General features: G+C 38.3%; 1 protein-coding gene across 1 annotated transcript in view; it reads right to left on the bottom strand.

Moving 5' to 3' along the window:
* SNTB2 (syntrophin beta 2) overlaps positions 1-27,993 on the bottom strand; it is a 116,359-nt gene that overhangs the window by 20,938 nt on the left and 67,428 nt on the right. The window contains exons 3-5 of the mRNA XM_013052275.2: positions 27,581-27,791; positions 15,762-15,904; positions 1,391-1,587 (exon numbers count right to left, since the gene is read on the bottom strand). Of these exons, the coding sequence (XP_012907729.2) occupies positions 1,391-1,587; positions 15,762-15,904; positions 27,581-27,791 (551 nt within the window). The remainder of the gene's footprint in view (positions 1-1,390; positions 1,588-15,761; positions 15,905-27,580; positions 27,792-27,993) is intronic.

Here is a 27,993-nt window from a genome sequence, read left to right as displayed (position 1 = left end):
GCATTTGCCTTTGGCTCAGGTCATAATCCCGGGGTCCCAGGATAGAGCCCCGCAACAGGCTCCCGGCTCAGTGGAGAGTCCGCTTCTCCCTCTGACCCTTCCCCCTTTCACGCTCTCTCTCTCTATCTCTCTCAAATAAATAAAATATTTTTAAAAAGATAAAATTAATTCAAACCATATTAGAAACTCTATATCTTCATTTTGACTATTCTTTGTTCTTGTTAAAATGGAAAACAATCTGGAAATACCTACACGTGTACATACATATATATACACAAAGGAAGCCATAAGGACTAGCCACAAGAGGGCGCTTCAACAATGAAAAGACACCACCAGGCTTCTCTCCTTTAGATGCTTATTTCAAAATTTGAAGACAAACTCCTACACAAAATTCCTTATTTTTCTGTAGCCATAAGCCTTGTAATATGCCCATATTTTAAGGGTGTTTATCCATATCTTAGACTAAATCTTCTGAACAGAAGTTTAGTGCATCTAGTACTTAGTAAATCAGTCCTTACGCTATCATATACAGATTAAAACAATGAACACCAAAACTGTCACGTTGTACAAAGGGTGTTATAAAGGAGCCATATATAAGGTTTAGGGAAACTTTACTACTGAAACAGAAAAACCAGGTTTCTTCCATCAAGATCATTTTATGCTGCCATATTTTAGAATATTTTTGAGTAATGGTTTTTACTTTATTTTTTTTTTTTAAGATTTTGTTTTAAAGATTTTATTTATTCATTTGACAGAGAGACAGAGAACATAAGCAAGGGGAGTGGCAGACAGAGGGAGAGGGAGAAGCAAACTCCCTGCTGAGCAAGGTTCTGATGCGGGACATGATCCCAGAACCCTGGGATCATGACCTGAGTGGAAGGCAGATGCTCAACCCAGGTGCCTCTTTTAATTAAGATTTATTTATTCATTTGATAGAGAGAGAGAGAGCACGAGTTGGAGGGGCAGAGGGAGAAGGAGAAGGAAAGGGAGAATCCCACGTAGGCTCCACACCCAGTGCAGAGCCCAAAGTGGGGCTCAATCTCTGGACCCTGAGATCATGACCTGAGCTGAAATTAAGAGTTGGGACACTCAACCAACTGAGCCTCCCAGGCGTCTCTGGTTTTTACTTTATTTTTTATTTTATTTTATTTACTTATTTGACAGACAGAGATCACAAGTAGAGGCAGGCAGAGAGAGAGGGGGAAAAAAGCTCCCTGCTGAGCAGAGAGCCCGATGTGGGGTTCTATTCCAGGACCCTGGGATTATAACCTGAGCTAAAGGCAGAGGCTTTAACCCACTGAGCCACCCAGGCACCCCCTGGTTTTTACTTTAAACAAAGTATAACATTTCCATGTAATTACTATTTGAAATGGTGTGTCAGGATCTATACCTAGTGAGACTTCCTTAAGTAGCTCAGCAGCAGCATGGCAACCCTGAACAAGTATCCTGGTCCAGGTCGACAGATCCCGATGTGTCTCCACCCTGAAGAGATGCATCTCAATGCCCTGCCGAGAGCCTGTTCTGGTAGCAAACGTGAGGTCAGATCCAAGTGAGGGTGATCGACATCCAGAGCCAGAATGAACCAACCTAGGACCACAAAGAGGGCAAAGATCAAAAGTAATTAATACAGTGGTATAAGAAAATGTCAGCAATTTATGCTGGTAAATAAGCAGAAAGTTATAAAAGCTACCTGCAGTTCTGGCAAAGTATATTTCAAAACAATATTATAGCCTTTGAAGTATATACCATTCTTTTGTCCCATAAAATGACCCCTCAAGTCATAGGCAGAACACTGGGCTGGATGAGCTAAGGCCCAATATTCCATTCCTTTTTATGCTCTGAAAAGGCTGCACAGGTCAAAGAAAGGTTCAGTTTTGACTAGGACGTGTTAAGCCCCCACATACAAACAGCCTCCCCTCTTATCAACATCGCTCACTAGATGGTACTTTTTTTTCCTACCAAGAATGAACCTACACTGACATACCATAATCACCCAAAGTCCATAGTTGACTTTAGGGATCACTCTTGGTGTTGTGAATTCTATAGGTCTGGACAAATGTGTAACAACATATATCCGTCATTATAATATACACAGTATTTGCCCTAAAAGTTCTCTTTGCTCTGCTTATTCATCCCCTCCCCCTCCTCCTGTCAGCCATTTATCTGTATACCTTTTACTTCCTTTTCTTAACTTACTGCATTAGCAAGAATTGCTTGTAGGATGTTAAAAAGGAATGGCAAGAGGGGACAGGACATCCTTGCCTTGTTCCTGATTGTAATGGGAAAACTGTGTTTCTCATTATTAAGCATATTAGCTAGAGATTTTTTGTAGACAGTTTTTATCAAGTTGAGAATATTCCCTTCTATTCCTAGTTTACTTTTCTTTTTTAAAAATCAGAAACCGGTATTGAATTTTGTCAAATGACTTTCCTGCATCTCTTGATAGATTCATATGATTTTTCCTGTTTAGCTTCCTTTTTTTTTTTTTTTTTTTTTTAAGATTCTATTTATTTGACGGACAGAGATCACACATAGGCAGAGAGGCAGGCGGGGGTGGGGGGGGGGAGTAGGCTCCCTGCTGAGCAGAGAGCCCAAAATGGGGCTTGATCCCAAGACCCTGGGATCAGTGTCTAAGCTGAATGCAGAGACTTTAACCCACTGAGCCACCCAGGCACCCCTCTTGTTTAGCTTCTTGATGGGATGGATGACATTAATTGATTTTAGAATACTGAACCAGCCTTACATATCTGGGATAAATCCCACTCGGTCATGATATATAATTCTTTTTATACTTTTTTGGATTTGATTTGCTAATACTTGTTGAGGACTTTTGCATTTATATTCATGAGAGATATTGGTCTACATTTTCTTATAAGGTCTTCGTCTGGTGTTGGTATTAGGGTAATGCTAGCCTCACAGAATGAGAAAGTATTCCCACTGCTTCTTTCCTCTGAAAGAGATTATAGGGAATTTCTTCCTTAAATGTTTGGTAGAATTCACCAATGAACCCATCAGGCCTGGTGTTTTCTTTTGGAAGACCTTACACTTTCCACAAAAATTAATTCAAAAGGGATCGTAGACCTCAATGTAAAATGTAAAAGTATAAACTTGCAGAAGATATTTTTTTTTAAAGATTTTATTTATTTATTTGACAGACAGAGATCACAAGTAGGCAGAGAGGCAGGCAGAGAGAGAGAGAGAGAGAGAGGGAAGCAGGCTTCCTGCAGAGCAGGGAGCCCGATGCGGGGCTCGATCCCAGGACCCTGAGATCATGACCCAAGCCGAAGGCAGCAGCCCAAACCACTGAGCCACCCAGGCGCCCCTTGCAGAAGATATTTTAAGAGAAAACCTAGGTAATCTAAAAAGATACAACACAAAAAGTGTGATCCATGAAAAAAAATTGGTAAGTTTTAAGTTAAAAACTTCTGCTTTTTGAAAGATACTGTTAAAAGAATGAAAAGACAAGCCACGGAGTAGGAGAAAATATATGAAAAGCACATATCTGATAAAGGACTAATATCTAAAATATACAAAGAACTCTTAAAACTCAACAATAAAGAAACAAAAACCCAGTTAAAAAATGGGGAAAAGACTCATTTCTTAGTATATAGCCAAAAGAACTGAAATTAGATTATTGAGATATTTTACATCTATGTTCATTGCAGCATTATCCACAATAGCCAAGAGGTGAAAGCAACTTAAATGTCCATTGACAGAATGAATAACTGAAGAAAAAGTGGTATATACATACAACAAATTATTACTCAGTCTTAAAAAGAAGGAAATCGGGGCGCCTGGGTGGCTCAGTGGGTTAAAGCCTCTGCCTTTGGCTCCAGTCATGATCTCAGGGTCCTGGGATCGAGCCCCATATTTGGCTCTCTGCTCAGCGGGGAGCCTGCTTCCCCCTTTGTCTCTGCCTGCCTCTCTTCCTACTTGTGATCTCTCTGTGTCAAATAAATAAATAAAATCTTAAAAAAAAAAAAAAAAGGAAATCCTGTCATACACAACAACACACATGAACCTTGTCAACATTATACTAAGTGAAATAAACCAGTCACAAAAAGACAAACACTGCCTGACTCTACTAATATTAGGTACCTATAGACCAACCCTTAGAAACAGAAAGTAGAATGGAGAGTTGAAGGCAGTAAGTCAGAATGGCAACTATGAACCTCAGGGTTTCGATGAAATGCTTACATGAATACTTCATCTAACTCTTGGTTGATTGGAGAAGGGACCATTATTTCTGATAAATGCTGTACCTGGGGATTTTGCAAGTCCAGTCTGTTCTAAAAGTTTTTATTTTTAGCCTGTACAAATCATGATAAGAATGAGACATAACTGGGGTGTCTGTCAGTAGACATTCGACTCAACCTCAGGAATGTGAGTTCGAGCCCCATGTTGGGTGGAAAGATTACTTAAAAACTAAAACTCTTTTTTTTTAAAAAGATTTTATTTATTTATTTGACAGAGAGTGAGCAAGAAAGAGAGCACAAGCAGGGAGAGTTGCAAGCAGATGGAAAGGAAGAAGCAGGCTCTCTACTGAGCAAGGAGCCCAATGTGAGTAGTTCAGTTGGCTAAGTGTCTGACACTTGATTTCAGCTCAGGTCATGATCTCAGGGTGATGAGATGGGGTCCCACTTTGGGCTCCATGTTGGGCATGAAGCCTGCTTAAGATTCTCTCTCTCCCTATGCCCCTCCCCATTCAAGAAAAAAAAAATCAATGTATTGATTGTATATAGTAGGAGCGAACAATCTATAAAGGAAATTAAGAAAAAAAATCCATTTATAATAGATCAAAATGAAAAATACTTAGGAATAAATTTAGCGAAAGAAGTATAAAACTTATACTCATAAAACTCCTGAAATTTATACTCATAAATTCTCCTGAAAGAATTTAGAGACCTAAGTAAGTAGATACCTTTGATCATGGACCAGAAGACTATATTTTTAAGATGGCAATATTCCCTAAATTGATCTACAGATTCAAGGCAATCTCTATGAAATTTCATCTTTTTTTTATTTTCCAGAAATCAACAAGCTAATCCTAACATCCATATGAAAATGCAAGGAACTTGCAATCACCAAAATAATTTTGCAAAAGAACAAAATTGGAGGATTCACTCTTCTGATTTCAAAACTTACTACCAAGGTATTAAATTGACAGTCCAGAAAAAAAAAAACAACAACACCCTAGTTATGATCAACTGATTTTTGCCAAGAGACTTCAATGGAGAAAGAACAGTCTATTTAACAATGGTACTGTGATAACTGAATATTCCCAAGCAAAAGAATGATGTGATGTTTGACCACTATTTCACACTACAGAAAAACTGACCCTATATGGATAAAATAATGAGTCTAAGAGCTAAAGCTACAAAACTTTTAGAAAAGCTCACAGAAGTAAATTTTTGTGACTTTGGATTAGGGAAAGCCTTCTTAGATGTGACACAAAAATGCAAGAGGAGACTGATAAATTGGACTTCATCAAAATTAGAAATTTTTGTGCTTCCAATGACACTGTCAAGAAAGTAAAAGACAACTCACAGAAAAGGAACTATATTCGCGAATCGTATATTTGATAAGGTATTTGCCTACAGAATATATAAAGAATTCTTACAACTCAATAATTAAAAGGCGACCCAATTAGAGAATCAAGGATTTAAATAGATACTGCTCCAAAGAAGTATACAAATGGCCAATAAGTACATGAAAAGATGCTCAACATCATTAGCTATTAGGGAAATACAACTTAAAACCATGAGGGTATGGAGAAAATGGAAAACTCATACCCTGCTGGTAAGAATTTCAAATGATGTCGTACCTGTACTAAACAGCCTGGTACTTTCTAAAAAAAGGTTAAATATAGAGCTCCATATGACCCAGCAATTCTGTTCCTAGCTATATATGCCCCCAAACCAACATATGTTCACATAAAAACTTGTATATGAATATTACAGCAGCATTATTCATAAGACTCAAAAAATGTAAATAGGCCAAATGGCCATCAACTGATAAATGTGGTCTATCCATACAATGGAACATTATTCAGCCATAAAAAGAAATGAAGCTATGACACATGCTACAACATGGATCAACCTTGAAGACAGTATGCTATGGGAAAGAAATCAGACATAAAAGGCTATATATGATTCCATTTATATGAAATGTCCAGGATAGGCAAATCTACAGAGACAGAATTAGATTCCCAGTAAGGGCGGGCAGCGGGGAAAATGAGAAGTGACTGTCAATGGGTAAGAACTTCCTTTTATGATGATGAAACTGTCCTAATATTGATTATGGTGATGGTCACACAACTCTGTGCACATAATAAAAACTATTAAATACCACACTTTGAATGGGTGAATTGTATGTATATGGGTTATTTCAGTAAAGCTGCTAAAAAAGTAACAGTAAAGGCGTGCCTACGTGGTTAGTTGAGCTTCAGACTCAACTCTTGATTTTGGCTCAGGTCATGAACTCAGGGTTGTGGGATTGAGCCCTGCACTGGGCTCCACACTCAACCAGGAGTCTGCTTATCTCTTTCTCCCTCTGCCCCCACCCATGACTCTCTCTTGTTCTTCAAAATTAATAAGTAAGGGGTGCCTGGGTGGCTCAGGCAGTTGGGCATCTGGCTTAGGCTCAGGTCCTGATCCTAAGGTCCTGGGATTGAGCCCCACATCGGGGGGGGGGGGTCCCTGCTCAGTGGGGAGCCTGCTTTTCCTTCTCCCCGTCTCCCTGCTCTCTCTCTGTCAAATAAATAAATAAAATCTTAAGAAAGTAAAATAAAATAAAATAAAATAAAATAAATCAATATTAAAAAAAAGAATACAGGAGATAGAAATCATCTATTATTAAGCCAGATACATAGAGATTAGCAAAAAATGCAAAACAGGGGTGCCTGGGTGGCTCAGTGGGTCCTGGGATCAAGCCCCACCTTGGGCTTTCTGCTCAGTGGGGAGCTTGCTTTCCCCTCCCCTTGCTCTGCCTGCCTCTCTGCCTACTTGTGACCTCTGTCAAATAAGTAAATAAAATCTTTAAAAAAGTGCGAAACAATGCCACTTTTCACATTAATTTTTTTGTTTTAGAAAATATTATTTTAATAAAAATAAGTTATTCATATTGAAACATACAGGCTTTTTACTTTTTTTTTTTTTTACTTTTATTTATTTGACAGAGATCACAAGTAGAGAGAGAGACAGGCAGAGAGAGAGGAGGAAGCAGGCTCCCTGCCAAGCAGAGTGCCCAGTGCAGGGCTCAATTCCAGGACTCCGGGATCATGACCTGAGCCGAAGGTGGAGGCTTAACCCACTGAGACACCCAGGTGCCCCTTTACTTTTATTTTTAAATTATTTTTTAAAATTTTTCCCTTTTAACTTCTAATTATAGTAAATATCAATCAGTATAACCCATAAAAGCAAAAGCATTTTTGTGTTTTCATTAGTTTTTAGGAGTATATAAAGGTCCTCAGACCAGAAAGTTGGCAGATGACTCGTTTAGTGTTTTTCAAATGGCTATACATCTGAACTATCTGGGTAAGTTTGTATTAATAAGAATAAGATTGCCTAGACCAGTTAAGTCTGAATTCTTGAGGATTTGAGCCAGACATAAGTAATTTTTTAAAGTTATGCACCAGGTAGGAGCGCCTATCCTCAGTGGGTTAAGCCTCTGCCTTCGGCTTGGGTCATGATCTCAGGGTCCTGGGATCGAGCCCCGCATCGGGCTCTCTGCTCAGCGGGGAGCTTGCTTCCTCCTCTCTCTCTCTGCCTGCTTGTGATCTCTCTCTGTCAAATAAATTAAAAAATCTTTAAAAATAAAAAAACTAAAAAAAAAAAAAAGTTATGCACCAGGTAATTCTAGTGTATATCCAGGGTTGAGAACTAATGTGATTAACTTGGCTAAACCAGTATATGATAGATGGTAGATGGTAGATGAGAAGAAATACCTTTTTCTTGAAAGACACACTGTTGCCTTTTATCTGAACCCATAGTGGCTTTCTGACAACTGAAAGAAATGTAAAGGAGCATCCATTTGCTCTTAGAAGTCCTTTTTCTCCGGACGTCTGGATGGCTCAGTCAGTAAAGCGTCTGCCTGTGGCTCAGGTTATAATCCCAGGGTCCTGGGATGGAGGTCCCACATCCGTCTCTGCCTGCAGCTCCCCCTGCTTGTGTGCTCTCTCTCTCTGACAAATAAATAAAACCTTTAAAAAAAAGTCCTTTTGCTTAAATTATCATTACAGGAGTGAAGGATAGAACCAGCAAACTTTTAGAAAAATATTATAGGCACATGGCCTACAATGAAGCTAAGAACAGGCCATTTTATTTATTTATTTATTTATTGCTCTTTGAGGTGCTATCCTCATCCAAGTTTTCAAAAGTTCTATAAGAAAAACATTGTCTGACAGTGATTTTTTTTTTTTTTTAAGATTTTTATTTATTTGTCAGAGACGGGGAGAGAGTGAGCGAGGACAGGCAGACAGAGAGGCAGACAGAGGCAGAGGGAGAAGCAGGCTCCTGCCGAGCAAGGAGCCCGATGTGGGACTCGATCCCAGGACCCCGGATCATGACCTGAGCCGAAGGCAGCTGCTTAACCAACTGAGCCACCCAGGCGTCCCAGTGATTTTTTTTTTTAAAAAGATTTTACTTATTTGAGCGAGAAAGAGTGAGAGTGAATATAAGCCAGGGTGGAGGGTTGGAGGGGGACGGGGGATAGGCAGAGGGAGAAGCAAACTCCCTTCTGAGCAGGGAGCCCCACATAGGGCTCGAACCAAGGACCCTGGGATCATGACCTGAGCCGAAGGCAGACACTTAATGGCCTGAGCCACCCAGGTGCCCAACAGTGTGTTTTTTAAACTGCTGCTTCGGGTGTCTGGGTGGCCCAGTCCATTAAGCCTCTGCCTTCGGCTCGGGTCATGATCCCAGAGTCCTGGTATGGAGTCGCACATTGGTGTTCCTGCTTGGCAGGGAGTCTGCTTCTCCCTCTACCCATCTTCCACCCCACTCCTGATCTTTCTCTCTCTAATAAGTAAAAGAACGCTTTAAAACCAATAAAATAAGCAAACTGCTGCTTCTATACTGGATCTCCTTGGGTGGTTTCTTGTGTGGTCTCTTTAAAACGTGGGGACTTAGCTTCCTAAGGCTCTTGGGCCCTCCCAGAGCTGAGCTCACTGATTTTTAAAATTTCAGGCTTTAAGTAGTTCCCTCCAACCCACCATTGTAACAACTCAGGAAATTCACCCCTCTCCCTTTCAAAGTGAAATGTCCCGGGGTTTCTTCCCTGTGCGGGCTTTTTTTAAAGATTTTATTTATTTATTTGACAGATAGAGATCACAAGTAGGCTGAGAGGCAGGCAGAGAGGGAGAGGAGGAAGCAGGCTCCCTGCTGAGCAGAGAACCCGATGTGGGGCTCGATCCCAGGACCTTGGGATCATGACCAGAGCCAAAGGCAGAGGCTTTAACCCACTGAGCCACCCCGGTGCCCCCTGTGCGGGCTTTCTGATGTGATGGTCTGTTTCTTGCCCTGTGGCTGTCTGTGCTGGTGGCTCCCTTCCTACTGTAGATAATGGTACAACGAAAGGCATTAAAAAATTAATGTGAAGAATGGCAGTGTTTTGCATTTTTGGCTAATCTCTATATATCTAGCTTAATAATATGCAGCTTTCCCAACCAGGCCTCTGCCCTTCCTACCCCCTTTCAATGCAATGTCTTCTCTGCCTTTAGCTGTGGTGTTTGTTCTGCCAGGCTTTGGGTCATTTTCTGGATTATTTATGCTGATGTATTATCCAGCTGTATGTTTCTGTGGGATGAGGTGAGTTTAGGGTCCTCCTACTCTTCCCAGCCTTTCTCCACAAGTTGTTTTTTCAAGTAAAAAATGGTGGTCCATGAAAAATTACAGCTAGTTCAACTAGCAAGTCAATCATACACGTGGTTTTCTTTGAAACAACCATCATACTTCAGTACGCAGCTGAAGTGCTTGTGAGTACTTCCCCCTTCAACTTACAGAATATTAAGAAGATGAATACTCAAGCGTTAAGATTAAATAAAACTAAATTTTTACTGTTCTAACAAAGACATTTTGGGGTTAAACTGGCAACCAACATCCCCTTGGCCCCCAACATCTGGCAAGTCAATACAGTTTGGTATGGAATCAACTACCTTGATTCATGCTAAAGCACCAGCCATTTTACCAACCCTCAGTACCAATGTCAACAGGGAAAAAAAGCAAATAGCATCTTAGTATTACTAGGAAAATAGTTTCAAACTCAAAGACCCCCTGAAAAGGGGATCCTCAGAGGTTCATGAAAGTATGCTTTGAGAAGTGCCTCACTGAGCAGATGCCCATAGAACCAACATGCCAATTAAACATGAGTTATCTCAGCAAAAGTTAAGTTTCAGAATTATTCCACATATGATCCAAGTAAGACAGAGCATGGGCAAAGTGACAGGGTGGAGCCTACCATTTCAGTTTGATTTCTAATCCCATGTCAGACATTAAAAAAATATAAAGTCTGGGAGAATTTTTCCTACAGGTTTTGATTATGAAATATTTGGCAGAGGAAATCTAATTCAAACCAGCTGCTAGACTCTGGCTGGGCCACAGTCGGTTAGAACACACTGCCAAAAGGACCCCTTTAGTGGGGAGACCAGATGAGCTCATGCAAAGGCGTTTTAGCTGCTTTTGCCCCCTAAATCCTCTAAGCACAACACCACTCAATTTTCCATATTGTAAAGTAGCCACACTATCTTTGGATCTTTTTCTTCTCTAGTCAAAGAAAGTTTATAGGAAAAGACTACAAAATGCACATCCTACAAAATCCACAGCACCTTTAAAACCAATGTGTTTTTCTACCTATATCATGTATCTGGGCTTAATCTTAAGAAATATGTAAAATAAAAAATTTTTAAAAATCTTCATTTATCATATTTTACTCAAATTCCTCACCAGTGTGAAAATACCCACTATTAATTGTACACACACACATATCTTGGTTTCTAAGAATCTGTAAATGTGCAAGCCAATAAATGATATTAATTTATATTACTCTAACAACATTCTTTGATTTTGAAACTACAATTAACTCTCATTTTATTAGGGACTATCTACTTTTGTGGGTAATCAACATTCTTGATTTCTTTTCCTTTTCTATGTGTTTATACTATCTTCTTTTTTTTTTCTTTGCCTCATCTATTCATAAGAACATGTTCCAAAGTACTAAGAGTAGAATTAATGAAAGTGAATATTCAGCCCTTTTTCATTACTCATAAATCTCAAACCCTCTCTTTCTCCCACACCAAAAAGACATAAAGACACCACTTTCTGGCCTTGCTGCTCTCTGTGGGATACCTCTTGGTCCGGTTCCATCCTTTGGTTTCTCTCTGTGGCCAAACTCTACCCGCTAGGGGAGGCAAAGGATGATTAAGGTCCACTTATTTCTATCTTGCAGTGAGTTCAACCAATTCCACCTCGCTGACAAAGCCACATGGAAAAAATAGACCTCTCATCTGCTTGTTATCTTTGCTCCTAATCTACTGGTACTTCCTGAACAAGGAGTAAAGAATCCTTGTTGCAAAGTGAATTAAACTTATTTACCTTTTTAAAGATTTTATTTATTGATATGAGGCAGAGAACAAGCACAAGAGGCAGAGGAAGAGGGAGAAGCAGGCTTCCTGCTGAGTAGAGAGCCCGATGAGGGGCTTGATCCCAGGACCCCAGGATCATGTCCCAAGCTGAAGACAGATGTTTATCTGAATGAACCACCCAGGCACTCCCGAATTAAACTTATTAAGAAACAACATGTTCAGAGGCACCTGGGTGGCTCAGTTCGTTAAGCAATTGCCTTTGGCTCAGGTCATGATCTTAGGGTCCTGGGATCAAGTCCCCTAACACTGGGATCCCTACTCAGCGGGGTGCCTGCTTCTCCTTTTCCCTCTGCCCCTTCCCCTGCTTATGCTCTTGATCTCTTGTCAAATAAATAAATAAAATCTTAAAAAAAAGAAACAACATGTTCAGAGAGCTACAGGCTCCACCCATTTAATTTATGGCCAAGTTCAATTTGCAGGTCTAGGTTGATCCAAATAATACATTTGAATTCCTCACATTTAACATGAAACATTCACTATTTATAAAAACTATTGGATAGAGCTAAGTTCCTCTTTTAACAAAGGCCAAATCAACCCAATTACACTTTTTACACAGAATTCCTTTTTGACAGATTGTCAATTAATAATAAATAATAATTATAATTAAAGCAGCTAACACTTACTTATGCACATACAATGTGTTAGGTACCACTGTAGCATTTTATAAATATTAACTCATCCAATACTCATACCACCCTATACCATTAGCATTCACTGAACAAACTGAAATTCTACAGCAGAGAAATGCTAAGAAACATGCTGCTGATTACCGACTCTAAGTGCCAAAATAGAGACTCAAATGCAGTTTATTAAGGATTGGTCTTAATTTCTTCCATTACATCTTTGGGGTTTTTGGGGAGATGGGTTGTTTTAATTATAACAGCTTTATTATTTTTTTAAAGAAATTTTTTTTTTAATTTAACAGAGAGAGAGAGATCACAAGTAGGCAGAGAGGCAGGCAGAGAGAAGAGGAAGCAGGCTCCCTGCTGAGCAGAGAGCCCGATGCGGGGCTCGATCCCAGGACCCTGAGATCACCACCCAAGTTGAGGGCAGAGGCTTAACTGACTGAGCCACCCAGGTGCCCCTATAACAGCTTTATTGAGAAATGATTAATGGATATTAATATACACAGAATTGTGCAACCATCACATTTAATTTTAGCACACTCTTTTTTTTTTTAAAGATTTTATTTATTTATTTGACAGAGATCATAAGTAGGCAGGGAGGCAGGTGGGGGCGGGGGGAATAAGGTGTACAAGAACACATTCTTTTTTATTGCTGAATAATATTTCATTGTATGGATATACATTTATTTCTCAATTGATGAACAGTTGGGGTTGTTTCCATTGTTTGGTTATTATGAATAATGCTATTGGGAACATTCATATATAAGTTTTTGCTTTTCTATTCTTTCCTTTTTAAAATAAGCTCCATGCCCACTGTAGAGCCTAACACTGGGCTTGAGCCCAATGGGCTTGATCTCATGATCCTGAGATCAAGACCTGAGCTGAGATCAAGTCAGATGCTTAACCAATGAGCCACCCAGGCACCCCTCATGTAGAAGTTTTTGTGTGGACATAAGTTTTCATGTCTTTGGGGTATACAACCTAGGAATGGAATTGTTAGGTTGTATGGTGACTCTGTATTTAGCCATTTGAGGAACTGCCAGACTATTTTCCACATCAACTGCACCATTTTACATTCCCATCAGCAGTGTAGGAGGGTTCCATTTTCTCCACATCCTAGTTTACACTTGTTATTATCTGCCTTTTTAATTATAGCCATCCTTGTGGTTGGGAAATGGTATCTCACTGTAGTTCTAATTTGCATTTCCTTCATGGCTAATTATGTCGAGCATCTTTTCATTGTGCTTATTGGACATTTACATATCTTCTTTAGACAAATTTTTTTTAGATCTTTTTCTCATTTTTGAATTGGGTAGTTTACCTTTTTTATTATTGAGCTATAAGAGTTTTTATATTTTCTAGATACAAGTTCCAAATTAGATAAATGATCTGCAAATATTTTCTCCCATTCTGTGGGTTGTCTTTTCACTTTTTTGATGGTGACATCTGAAGCATAAAAGTTTTTAATTTTAATGAAGCCCAATTTATTTATTTTTTTCTCTTGTGTTGTGCTTTTGTGTACTATCCAAGAAGGTCTGCCTAAGCTAAGGTCAAAAGATATATTCCTGTATTTTCTCCTAAGAGTTTTAAAGTTTTAGTCGTAAGTCTTATTTATATCTTTTCCGTATTTGCAAAATAAGGTACACTGATAGTAGACAAAGAACCATGCCGTCTCCTTCTTTAGTACCAAAGGGCTTTGATAGTCTAGGCCCCATCTAGTCAATGGCCAGAAATTATTTGTTTATAGGATTGTACTTTCTAGTACTGAACTGAGGCTCATCTATGGGATGTCACAGATTTCTGCTCCATCTCTCTAGTGACACAAAATTAAGGAAATGTCTAAGGATAAAGCTGCTCCTTGCATTCTATGACTGTAACTAGAGTATAGGCTTCTTCCATAAAATTAAAACTTAAGAGATTTTTTTTTAAGTTTTTATTTATTTATTTGATAGACGGAGATCACAAGTAGGTAGAGAGAAAGACAGAGAGAGAGGAAGAAGCAGGCTCCCTGCTGAGCAGAGAGCCCGATGCGGGGCTTGATCCCAGGACTCTGGGATCATGACCTAAGCAGAAGGCAGAGGCCCTAACCCACTGAGCCATCCAGGCGCCCTGAAACTTAAGAGATCTTTTAGTCATATTCATAAACTCTAAATCTTTGGGAGATACAAATTTAATTGTTGGAATCATAACTACTGAGATGTGTCCACATGTTTTCACAGGATTCCTGTCATGCTCCTAATGTAACTATGACTGAGAAACTATAAGTAATAGAATCGAATTTGATTAAGATTTATGGATGTGCTGAGATGACTCAGTCATAGTTCTTAACCTCAAAGAAGTTATAATTTAGTGGGAATTAAAAAAAAAAAAATCCAGAGGGGAAAAAAACAAAACCAACCCAGAGAACTGATGGTTAAATTCAGTCTTTCTGTAGAATTCTTATGTCCTCAAGGAATTAATGAGGGTGCAACTCCCTAATTCTTAGGTTCAACAAATCCTTTATCTGTATTCTGTGATCTAGGTGCTCCAGCTCTAAATTACAGAAAAATTCCTAAAAGTTATGTGGAAATTATATTTCTATAAAAAGAATGACATATATAAGACAACTTGGAAAGTTGAAGGAAATCCTATACACCGTGAAAGTCTTCCTGTAATTTAGAGAATACTCCTCCAATGACTCTTGATCTACTCTAAGCAGGAATCCTCATCACCACTCTTACCCCCACCACACCATTCCTTGGGGGACATACCAGACGGCCTCGTCATGTAGCTTTTTTTTTAAAAATACCAAATACTTTTCTGTGGAGTTCCTTTTTAATGTATAGTTTTTGAGTTACTTCAAAGCTGGATGTTTTTTTTTAAGCCCAAATAAAGTTAAATGTGAATATGTTTTCTAATTTCAGACTAGTTTCTAGTTACCTTGTAAGACACATTGGCCCCCAAATCTACATATCTCTATTCATTTCCCATCCAACTTTCCACATCTGGCATGCTAGAAATTTCCTGTTGCTTTAGGTCAAATCAATGTCTATTTGCTGGCATCAAAATTATGTGCTCTTATACTAGAAAGAGAACTGAAGAATATTTTGGCTGATTTGTGTGGTTTATCCACAGTACTATATTCTGGTTTAAGTGAATTCATCACACATTCAAAAGGTTACCCCAATTTCAGTGGTTTTCTAGTCACAATCAATAAAGTAAAGGGAAAAAACCCCTACTATTTATCTTCATGACTAAGCAAGACTTGAAGCAACAGTTCTAGGAAGCTGTTTCCACAACTTAAAAAAATGCTAATGACAGAAAACATTTACTGAGCCGGGAGCTGCAAAATAATCAATAAGGTTATGAAAGAAAAATTTTTGTCTCAACCATCTATGTCTACTACTTAAATGCTACTTCAGGTACCCAATATAATAGAATTCACTTTAAAATTTTTTGGTAGATTTAGAGTAGGACAGCTATTTTATTTTATTTTATTTTTTTGTCTTTAAACTTACCTTGTGGCAACAAGAGGGTAGCTATGACATGGTGATGCCCAGGCATCCCTTGTCCACGGCATACAGTCATAAAGCAGCAAATCCTTCTCAGTCACAGCCATGAGGACAGGTCTCCATTGTTGTCTTCCACCATCTAGTTTTGCCTGTTACAATGGTAAAATCCAGAAAGCAGAGCTAACTATAATGTTATAAAGCTGTAAAAGTCCCTTCAGTGATGGTCTAACATAGTGGATCTCCATTTTGTTCCCTGAACCTAAGAGGTTTGAAGAATAGGAAATATCCCATCAGGTTCCTTTCCACTGGCTAGGATTCTCCACTATGAGGTGGATTGTTTCAGCTGGAAATGCTCTCCCAGAGTGAGTTGGAGACATTATCTAGTGATAGGACTCTGTTTTTACAGAGTTCCCCATTATACTTTAGGAAGTTTATGTTTTGTTTCAAATGTACCATTGCATTTACCCACATAAAGCTCAGTTACCTCTGTGAGGATTTAAAAATTTAGGGAAATAATCACTATTTATCCATATTGTCAAGAATCCAAAGTCATAAAGCAAAAGACTATGCTGAACAAAAGCCCTGGTATATCAAAACATTTCTCCCCATGAAACAACAAACAGGGAATGCTTAACAATAGTGTTATTTTTACACAAATCCTAAAACAAAAACAAAAAAACACTGATGCTTCAGCTATAACTGATGGCTTCAAGGAGAAATCAAAATGATGAATCTACTGGTCTCTTACAGAGTTGTCTTTAAAGCTATTTCTTATTTTCTCTTCCTTAATGACATCTGAAGGTCATTTGAACATGTCAGAGAAACTTAAGAATGTATCTATAAGATGAAAAGGGGACTGAGTGGTTTAGTTCTGTGTTATAACATCTACTACCAGAATTTTCCCCTTGCAGTTAGAGCCACAAACTGATTCCAGAAGCTGGAGATGAATTCTAGCCAGTCAAGTTACCTATGTTCTTTTATGTGCTGGAAGCACAAAATATACAACCTTACTCTGAGATTCCAGCAAGGTTCTATAGAAATAATTTTACTTTTCTTATCAGTGAACCCAAGTTTTTCTAAGATTCTATATTTAGTCTCTGGGTAACTCTATAATACCTGGAGGGAATCAGTTCCAAAAAGGTTCTCTTGGATTCTTATATTTTTGGGTCACAGATAACCCCAAAGGGATTTCTAAGTCTTTGTCTCTGAGATTATTATTATGAATAATATTTCAAAAGGGAAGACACGGTAGTCTTCCCTTATCCATGGTTTTGCTTTTCATGCTTTCAGTAACCAACTGTCAATCATGGTCCTGAAGAAGATGATCCTCCTTCTAACATATGGACAGAAGGTCAGTCATAGCCTAATGCTCTATCACAGTGACTATGCCATTCAACTCACTTCATCTCACATCACCATAAAAATCACTAATATAGTACAATAAAATATTTTAAGAGAAAAAGAGACCACATTCATATAACTTTTATTATAGTATACTGCTCTAATTATTATATTATTAGCTCTTGTTAATCTCTTACTGTGCCTAATTTAATACATTAAATTTTATCATATGCATGTATGAATAGGAAAAAACATAGTATATATAAACTACCGAATTTCTAAATATTCTAAACCAAATATCATAGATATTTCATACTATCTATGGTTTCAGGCATCAACTGGGGGTCTTGAAATATATCCTCCATGCATAAGGGGGACTACTATAATGTAAAACCTATTTTCCCAAGAGGTTAAAATGGCAACCTGACTTTTTTTTTTCCCCTTAAAGATAGGTAGAGAGAGAGGAGGGGGAGGGGAGAGATAGAGGCAATGGGAGAGAGAGAATCCTAAGCAAGCTCCATGCCAAGCACAGAGCCCAATGCAGGGCTCAGCCTCACAACCCTGAGATCATGACCTGAGCCAAAATCTAGAGTCAGATGCTTAACTGCCTGAGGCACTTAGGCATTGCAGCAATCTGACTTTTTAAAATGAATCTTTCCCTTAAGTTGTAAGAGAGATTTTGAAGGCTGCCTCTAGAAAACCCAAGTTAAATGTATTTCTTCCCAGAGAAGATATTTCAGGCAATAAAGGAAAATTGCTAATACCAATAGAAGCAATATCTAATTTCAAATAGAGAACTTTTTGTTCAACTAACAATTTTTTAAAAAGATTTTATTTATTTATTTGACAGATAGAGAGCACAAGTAAACAGAGCAGCAGGCAGAGGGAGAGAGAGAAGCAGGCTCTCTCCTGAGCAGGGAGCCCAATGGTGGGGCTCAATCCCAGAACCCTGGAATCATGACCTGAGCTGAAGGCAGCTGCTTTACCAGCTGAGACACACAGGTGCCCCTCAACTAAAAAAAGTTTTTAAAAGATTTTGTTTATTTATTTGACAGATCACAAGTAGGCAGAGAGGCAGGCAAATGGACAGGGAGAAGCAGGCTCCCTGCTGTGTGGAGAGCCCCATGTGGGTCTCGATTCCAGGACCCTGAGATCATGACCTGAGCTGAAGGCAGAGGCTTAACCCACTGAGCCACCCAGGCACCCCTCAACTAACAATTTTTAAAAAGTGTTTATTCTTTGGTCCCTTTGAGTCTATAGAGTCTTGGAGTCTTAAGTCTTTTTTTTTTTTTTTAAGATTTTATTTATTTATTTGACAGACAGAGATCACAAGTAGGCAGAGAGGCAGGCAGAGAGAGAGAGAGAGAAGCAGGCTCCCCGTTGAGCAGAGAGCCCAACGCAGGGCTCGATCCCACGGCCCCGGGATAATGACCTGAGCTGAAGGCAGAGGCTTAACCCACTGAGCTACCCAGGCTCCCCTTAAGTCTTAAAAGAATTTCTTTTCCCTCTTCTACTTACCATTGCAGAAAAGTGAAACATCAATTTAAGTCATTCTGTTTGTCTATTTGCCTTTAGTTATAAGGATACTGTTTGCTTTCAGTAGAGTCAAAATGCTTCCTGCTTTATATATAGCATGTATTTTTGGTTGTGGTATCAGTACAAGCAGCCTTGGGGCTCCACTATTAAGGTTTTGGCCAGAGAAAAAAGAGATACTAATGTTAGGGTTCTGGTTTGTTTGTGTTTCAACACCCACACATGCATAATACCTGGCCAAACAACAGCCTTCACCAAATTTTATTTTTTGATAAATAGAGTTGAATAACACTAAAGATGAAAAACTGCTAATAGTTACTATTCATTTTCTAAATCCTAATCTGATAAATCAATCTTTTGACAGGTGGTATACTTCTATTATTCTGTTACTGTGATAAAAAAAACAGAGAGCAAAAACTAAATGAGCCATTCCACTAATGCTCATTTAGTGTACTTACATGTTTTGAGAATTATCAGGAACAAATTAGGAACTGTGGAAACAAGGCTTTCTTTGGCTGTCTTGGCTTTTCTAATCAATACTCAACTGCTTACAAATACTGGTTTTATAGGTAACATATGCCCCCCCAATTTGGTGGACTTAAAGAAAATTCTCTTTTAAGAATATAACCAATAAAAAGTAAACTATCAGTCACATAAAAATCAGTATCAATGAAGAGACAGAAGTTCCTGTGCAGAGAAGAGATTATCTATTGTTAACCGATTACCTGTAGTATAGGTTTCTGCTGTTTTAAGCAAACTCAGTTTTTATACAATGTGAAATAGCAGAAGACAAATTAAGGAGAGATCATTTAAATAAACAACCTTCCTAAATTTATCTCCACAAAATGACTTTTTTTTCCTTCTCTTTTTAGAAAAAGAGAAAGCGTGAGGTCAGAATCAGCATGAGGGGAGGGGCAGACAGAGAATCCTAAACAGGTTCTACATCATGGAGTCTGACACCTCTGACACCCAATGCCCAGGACTGTGAAATCATGACCTGAGCCATAATCAAGAGTCAGGCATTCAATGGACTGAGCCACCCCGGTGCCCCACAACTATCTTTTCTAAGTACAATTGAAACAACTTCATTTATATGCAAGATTTTCAGTAAAGACACCTTATGCCAAAAGAAATGCTTACCTCTAGTGAATAGATTATATAATCTAAAATTATTTTAACCACCTTCACACTCAAAAGAATTAATCTTACAGTTAGAAAAGGCTTTAGCATTTACAGAATTCAAACTTAACCTTATCATAAGTTCATTATAATACTTATAACACCTCTGAAAAATGTATTCAGTCTTGCTTGAGCACCTTATACCAAGAGTGATATCTGATTTGGGTAACCCAAACTACTTCAAAAAAGTAAAAATGAAGAGTATTTTAGAAACAGTATGTTGAATTAGTTCAGTGGTACTATTTTTTTAAAGAGATTAAACCTTTTTACTTAGTATTATTTCCCAACCCTGAGCTTGTGTTCTTGGACAATATTTTACCATTAGTGATATGTTTGCTTGCTTTTGTATGTATATAAATATACACAAAAAAATTACTGAGCATCTACTATATACATAGCATTTGGCTAAGTTCTCTGTGGGCAGTAAAGATTTGCGAAAAAATGTGCTCCCATCTTGCAAGAGCTCAAAATTGATTGGAGGAACCACCACATAAATATGGTCTGTAAAAGACATATTGTGATGAACTGGTGGTTAAGTTCTTCTCCTTCTTACTTGTCTTTATGTATCATAGACCAAACTAATTTCACTTTAAAAGTTTAACAACTCTCATATTGCTGGTGGGAATCTAATTTAGTTCAACCCTGATGGAAGGCAATTTGGCAATTTTTATCAAAATTACAAATGCGGGGGTCCTGAGTGGCTCAGTTGTTGGGTGTCTGCCTTCGGCTTGGGTCATGGTCCCAGGATCCTGGAATCGAGCCACACCTCAGGCTCCCTGCTCAGCGGGAAGCTGCTTTGTCCTCTCCCACTACCCCTGCTTGTGCTCCCTCTCTCGCTGTGTCTCTCTCTGTCAAATAAACAAATCTTTAAAAAAACAAAACAAAACAACAAAATTACAAATGCATATGCCCTTTGTGATTTTTAAAAATATGTCCACAAATTCTTTACACTACTTTTCCTTTTAAGAGATGGAGCCCTTGGGTGTAAAATGGACTTCGTAACTTGCTAATGGAAAGAATAAGGCAGAAGAGTCTAGGTCATAAAAGGCACTGTGGCTTCAGCTTGTTCTTTCTCTCAGGTCATTCACTCTGGGGAAAACCAGTAGCCATGTCTTAAGAACACTCAGGCAGCCCTGTACCAAGGCCTGCATGGCAGGAAACTGAGGCCTCCTGCTAACAGCCCTGTGAATGAATCGTGCTTGAAGTGGACCTCCCAACCTCAGTCAACCCCTCCAAGACTGCCCCCGGCGGACAGCTTGACTGCAACTTCACAAGGGATCCCAAGCCTGAACCACCCAGCTATACCACTGCCGTATTTCTAATCTTCAAAAACTATGTGAGGTAAATATTTGTTATTGTAAGGCCACTAAGTTTTGGAGTCATTTGTCATATAGCGATAGATAACTAACACACCCTTGGACCCAGTACTTCTGGGGACTTATCCTCCAGGTACAGAAATATCCCCTACTCTCTAAACTCTCAATATCCAAATATAGCTACTGCTACATCAGTTACATTTTGGGATGAATCCCTTACTAACCAAAGTTTTACTACTCACTCCCACAAATTTAAGAACCAAATACATTCAGATAATATGGGTTCCCTGGTCTACCTGAACTTGGAAACCAAAGAGTTTGGATAGCACATGTGTAAAAGGACAAATTACAAGATTATTCACCATACCATCCTTTATAAGGGCAAAAGATTGTAACAACAAAACTGGGAGGAGTGCTTATTTAATTATGGCCACACAATGGAAACACATATAGTTGTAAAAAAAAAAAAAAAAGGAATGTTTTCTCTGCATTTATATAGAAAGATCTCCAGAATATATTGTTTAATGAAAAAAACCAGCAAGGTATAAAGTAGTATGCATAATATACAGTCTTCTTTTATAAAAGAGAAAAAGAATATGGGTTCATATTTGCTTCTATTTGCATAAAGAAACTCTCAAAAGATTTACTAGAAAGGAGTGAAAGTGATTACCCCTTTTGGGAAAAGGGGTGGGAACTGGGTTCATGGGGGACAAAAAGAAGAGTAAGATTTTCCACCTATTAACTTTTTATTCTGACCTGTGAACCCTGTGAATAAATGTATTACCTTTTAAGATCATGAGGATTTCTAACATTGCTGAAAGCATAGCACAATTACCACTCAGTTGAGTTTTTCAAGTAACATATAAAAATTTAGAAATAATGAACTTATACAACTCAATACCCAAAAAACGAATAATCCAATTAAAAACTTGACAGAAGACATGAACAAACATTTCTACACAGAAGACATCCAGATCGCCAACAGACACAGAAAGACACTCCACATCACTCATCATCAGGAAAATACAAATCAACCTGTCAGAATGGCTACAATGAAAAAATACAAGGAACAACAGGTGTTGGCAAGGATGTGGAGAGAAAAGAACCCTCTTACATTGTTGGCAGGAATGCAAATTGCTGTAGTCATCTTGGAAGGTAGTATGGAGTTTCCATAGAAAACTAAAAATAGAACTACCCTAAAATCCAGTAATCAAACTACTGAGTAAGAATACCCAAAGAAGGGGTGCCTGGGTGGCTCAGTGGGTTAAAACCTCTGTCTTTAGCTCAGGTCATGATATCAGGGTCCTGGGATCGAGCCCCGCATCGAACTCTCTGCTCGGCGGGGAGCCTGCAGAGGAGTAATCCTCTCTCTCTCTGCCTGCCTCTCTGCCTACTTGTGATCTCTGTCTGTCAAATAAATAAATAAAATCTTTAAAAAAAAAAAAGATTTTATTCATTTATTTGACAGAGAGAGAAACCACAAGTAGACAGAGAGGCAGGCAAAGAGAGAAGGAGAAGCAGGCTCCCTGCTGAGCAGAGAGCCCAATGAGGGGCTTGATCCCAGGACCCTGGGATCAGGACCCGAGCTAAAGGCAGAAGCTTAACCAACTGAGTCACCCAGGTGCTCAAGCATGTGACTCTTGATCTCTGAGAGTTGTAAGTCCGAGCTCCACACTGGGTGTAGAGATTACTTAAAAATAAAGCCTTAAAAAAAAAAAAAAAAAAAAGGAAGATGTGGATGCACAATGGAGTATTATTCAGCCATAAAAAGAATGAAATCTTGCCATTTGCAGCAACAAGGATGGAACTGGAGTATAATGGAAAGTGAAATACGTCAGTCACAGAAAGATATACCATATGATTTCATTCATATGTGGAATTTAAGAAATAAAACAAACAAAGAAAAAAAGAGCGGCAAAATAAGAAAAATTTTTTTTAATGAGGATAAAAATTGTATTTTTTTAAAATTCTATTTTAATTTCAGTGAGTTAACATACAATGGTACATTAGTTTCAGGTGCACAATATAATGATTCAACAATTCCATACATCATCACAACAAGTGTACTCCTTAATCCCTACCATCCATTCAACTCATCCCTCCACTCTGGTAACCATTAAGCTTGTTCTCTCTAGTTAAGAGTGTGTTTCTTGATTAGTTTCTCTCTTATACTTTCCCTTTGCTTGTTTTTTGTTTGTTTGCTTCTTAAATTCCACATTTGAGTGAATCATATGGTATTTTTCTCTGACTGACTTATTTCACTTGGCATTATACTGTCTAACCCTATCTGTATTGTTGCAAATGTCAAGATTTCATTCTTTTTTATAGCTGAATAATATTCCATTGTGTATATATACAACATCTTCTTTATCCATTCATCAGTCATTGGACACTTGGGCTGCTTCCATAACTTGACTATTGTAAATAATGCTGCAATAAACATAAGGGTGCATGTAAGCTTTCAAATTAGTGTTCTTATATTCCTTGGGTAAATACCCAGTAGCGTGATTACTTGATCATAAGACAGTTCTATTTTTTAATTTTATAAGGAATCTACCTACTACTTTCCACAGTGGTTGTTTCTTGTGTTTCTGGGGGGAGCTGAGTTGTAGAAGTTCTTTATATATTTTGGCTAAACCTTTATCAAATATGTCATTTTCAAATATCTTCTTCCATTCAGTAGGCTGCCTTTTAGTTTTGTTGACTGCTTCTTTCACTGTGTGTAAGTTTTTTATTTCGATGAAGTCCCAATAGTTTATTTTTGCTTTTATTTCCCTTGCTTCAGCAAAAGACGACTGCCTCAGAAAGTACTGCCTGTGTTGTCTTCTAGAACTTTGATGTTTTAGGTCTAACATTTAGATCTTTTTCTTTTCTTTTTTTTTTTTAAGATTTGTTTATTTATCAGAGAGAGAGAACACAAACAGGGTGAGTGGCAGGCAGAGGGAGAAGCAGGGTCCCTAATGCAGGACTCGATCCCAGGACCTTGGGATCATGACCTGAGCTGAAGGCAGCTGCTTAACTGAATGAGCCATCCAGGCATCCCTCACATTTAGGTCTTTAATCAATTTTGAATTTATTTTTGTGTATGGTGCAAAAAAGTGGTCTAGTTTCATTCTTTTACATACAGCTGTCCAATTTTCCCAGCACCATTTGTTGTAGAGACATTCTTTTTCCCATTTTATATTATTTCTTCCTTTTATGAAGATTAATTGACCATGTAATTGTGGGTTTACATGTGGATTTTCTATTCTCTTCCATTGATCTATGTCTATTTTTGAGTCAGTACCATACTGTATTGATTACTACAGCTTTGTAATACACTTTGAAGTTGAGAATTATGATACCTCTGGCTTTGCCTTTCTTTTTCAAGATTGCTTTGGCTCTCTGGGGTCTACTGCAGTTCCACACAAATTTTGGTATTCTTTGTTCTTCTAGTTCTGTAAAAAATGCTGTTGGTATTCTGATAGGGACTGCACTAAATGTGTAGAATGTTTTGGATAGTATAGACATTTTAACAGTATTTATTTTTCAAATCCATGAGCATGGTATGTCTTTCAATTTCTTTGTCATCTTCAATCTCTCTCATCAGTGTTTTATAGTTTTCTGAGTACAGGGCTTTCACCTCTTGGGTTAGGTTTATTCCTAGATATCTTAATATTTTGGAGGCAATTGTAAATGGGATTTTTTTCTTAATTTATCATTCTGCTGCTTCATTTTTAGTGTATAAAAGTGCAGCAGATTTCTGTGCACTAATTTTGTATCCTGTGGATTTTACTGAATTCATTGACCAGTTCTAACAGTTTTTTGGTGGAGTCTTTTAGGTTTTCTATATAGAGTATCATGTCATCCACAAATACTGAAAGTTTACTTCTTCCCTACCAATTCAGATCTCTTTTATTTCTTTTAGTTGTCTGATTGTTATGGGTAGGATTTCTGGCATTATGCTAAGTAAAAATGATGAGTGGTCATCCTTTGAGTATGATGTTTGCTGTGGGTCTTTCATATCCAGTCTTTATTATGTTGAGGTACGTTCCCTCTAAACCTATTTTGTCAAGAGATTTTATCATGAATGGATGTTATACATTGTCAAATGCTTTTTCTGCATCTACTGAAATGATCATATAGTCCTTATCCATTCTCTTATTGATGTGATATATGACATTGATTAATTTGTCAATCAAATCATGCTTGTAACCCAGGACTACATCCCATTTGATTGAGATGAATCTTTTTTTTAATGTATTTTTGAATTTGGTTTGGTAGTATTTTTTTTGTTTTGAGAATTTTTCATCTATGGTCATCAGGAATATTAGCCTATAATTCTCTTTTTTATGTGTCTTTATCTAGTTTTGGTATCAGGGTAATGCTGGACTCATAGAATGAATTTGGAAGTTTTCCTTCCTTTTCCATTCGTTGAAACCATTTAAGAAGAATAGTTATTAATTTTCCAAGAAAAAGACTCTTAACTATAGAGAAATAACTGATAGTTATCAGATAGGAGGTGGATAGTGGAATGGGTGAAATAGGTGATGGGGTTTATTTTTTATTTATTTATTTTTTTTAATATTTTATTTATTTATTTGTCAGAGAGAGAGAGGGAGAGAGAGCAAGCACAGGCAGACAGAATGGCAGGCAGAGACAGAGGGAGAGGCAGGCTCCCTGCCGAGCAAGGAGCCCGATGCGGGACTCGATCCCAGGACGCCGGGATCATGACCTGAGCCGAAGGCAGCTGCTCAACCAACCGAGCCACCCAGGCGTCCCTAGGTGATGGGGTTTAAAGAGTAGACTTAACATGATCAGCAATGAGTACCATAAGAATTGTTGAATCGGGGTGCCTGGGTGGCTCAGTGGGTTAAGCCGCTGCCTTTGGCTCAGGTCATGATCTCAGGGTCCTGGGATCGAGTCCTGCATCCGGCTCTCTGCTCAGCAAGGAGCCTGTTTCCCTCTCTCTCTCTCTCTGCCTGCCTCTCCATCTACCTGTGATTTCTCTCTGTCAAATAAATAAATAAAATCTTTAAAAAAAAAAAAAAAAGAATTGTTGAATCACATTATCGTACAGCTGCAACTAATATAACACTGTATGTTAACTATGCTGGAACTAAAATAAAAAAACTTTTAAAAATTTAGTAACAATGATAAACAACTAAAATACTAAAACTTTCAAAGTCATAAGTACTTAAAACATGATTCTCATTAGTTTCTTCTCTGCTTAGTTATCCTGACTATACTGCCTAGAAATTATCAGTGTTAATTCTGTGTTCTAATTTATTATAATTATTATTTGAAACATTTATAAAATTTCAGAGCTCAAAAGGAAAAAGAGATTAGTGGAGTCCAACGTTGGTCTCCACACAACCTCCTGGTGACTTACCAAACAAGACTGCTAGACTCCACTACAGATCTATCAAATCAGAACTCTGTTGAGGTTGAGGTAGGGCATGAGGTGGGGCATGGGATGGGGGAAGGGGGCTAGACCTCACAAACCATAGTTAAAACAAAACAAAAAAGAACAAAATATTCCTAGGCTGATACTGACATAATCCCTGCCCCCTTGGACACACATGAGGGAAGTAGGATTCGAAGAGATGAAGGAAACTTTAGGAAGATCTGAGAACAGTGGAAGCCAGAACTACAACTTTGAACACTCATCCTGGAACCCTTTGTTCAATCTTCCTTTTTCAATTCCTGGTGCCGTAGCTGGCAGTGAAGGACCCAAAAGAAACAGGATGTACTATAACACCATATATATTCAAGGTTTCCCTTTTGTCAAAATGGGATTCAAACTAACTTGCATTAAGTTCTTCCTTTCCTTTCACCCAATGTCTACTTAAGTTTTGCTTTTCCTCTCTTCATTTTTCAGTTGTGGAAGACAAATATACATCTGGCTAATGTCTTGTAAAATATTTTGTATATTTTATACTTTTCCCAGAACAGGAGAATAAACTTTCTGTCCCTGAAACTGACAGCAGACTAGAACAGGGGTTGTGAAACTATGACCTATGGGCTAAATGCAGCCTAGTACCTGTTTTTATAAATAAAGTTTTATTGAAATACAGCCACACCTCTGCATTTTCATACTGTCTGCCACTGTTCTCTTGCTGCAACTGCCACGTAGTTGTGACAGTATCTGGCCCTTTGCAGAAAATGTTTGCTGAACCTATTATAAAATCATGAAAATTATCCTCTGTCATTAAGGACAGAGATGGTAATAGGAATCTCTTTTTAGTTATGTTGTAATGATGATATCATGACACTCAGTTCTTCTGGTGGAGGTGATAATTAGCAACAAATAACTAAATGGTAGGGAGGAGAAACACAAGAACAACAAACAAAAGATCTGCAAGCTAGATATCCAGGACCTGACTGCATGATAAATATTATAGATATATGAAATGGGGGAACCACCTTGGCCCTGAATGGTGACCCAGTGAGACCTTGCCCTGCCTCTCAACCTACCTGTTCTGCCAGCCAGGCAATATGCTTGACTTCCTTGCTGCTTCCGGCTGTACTGGTTGCACCAAGCATGGCATTGAGTTCAGCCAATACCTGTGGGAGGAGAGCCATTATGTTGGTGTGGATAGCTACGAACCAGGAGTGTGCTGTGGCTGTATCCTTGCAGCGCAGGATCAACGTGTTCCTGCTATCAGGAGAATGTAGTTCTATCAATCTGTGTGGAAAAAGAAAAAAAAAAGTAAGCTAGATCAGAAGCCATCAAACTTGCCAGAGTGTAACATACATAACTGGAAATCTATTTTAATTTTACATTCCAGAATAGAGATACTTTCTCTTAATTCCTTAGGGCCCAATTTCAGAGAAAACCACATATGGAAAGATAATCATCAGAAAGACTAACTGCGGGGTCTGCTGTT

The sequence above is a fragment of the Mustela putorius genome, unplaced genomic scaffold, assembly GCF_011764305.1.
Source record: "Mustela putorius furo isolate JIRA1106 unplaced genomic scaffold, ASM1176430v1.1 tig00000174_pilon_pilon_pilon, whole genome shotgun sequence".
NCBI classification, from domain to species: Eukaryota; Metazoa; Chordata; class Mammalia; order Carnivora; family Mustelidae; genus Mustela; species Mustela putorius.
Note: the sequence above shows the minus strand (reverse complement) of the source record. Positions and strands in the feature narration are given on the sequence as shown.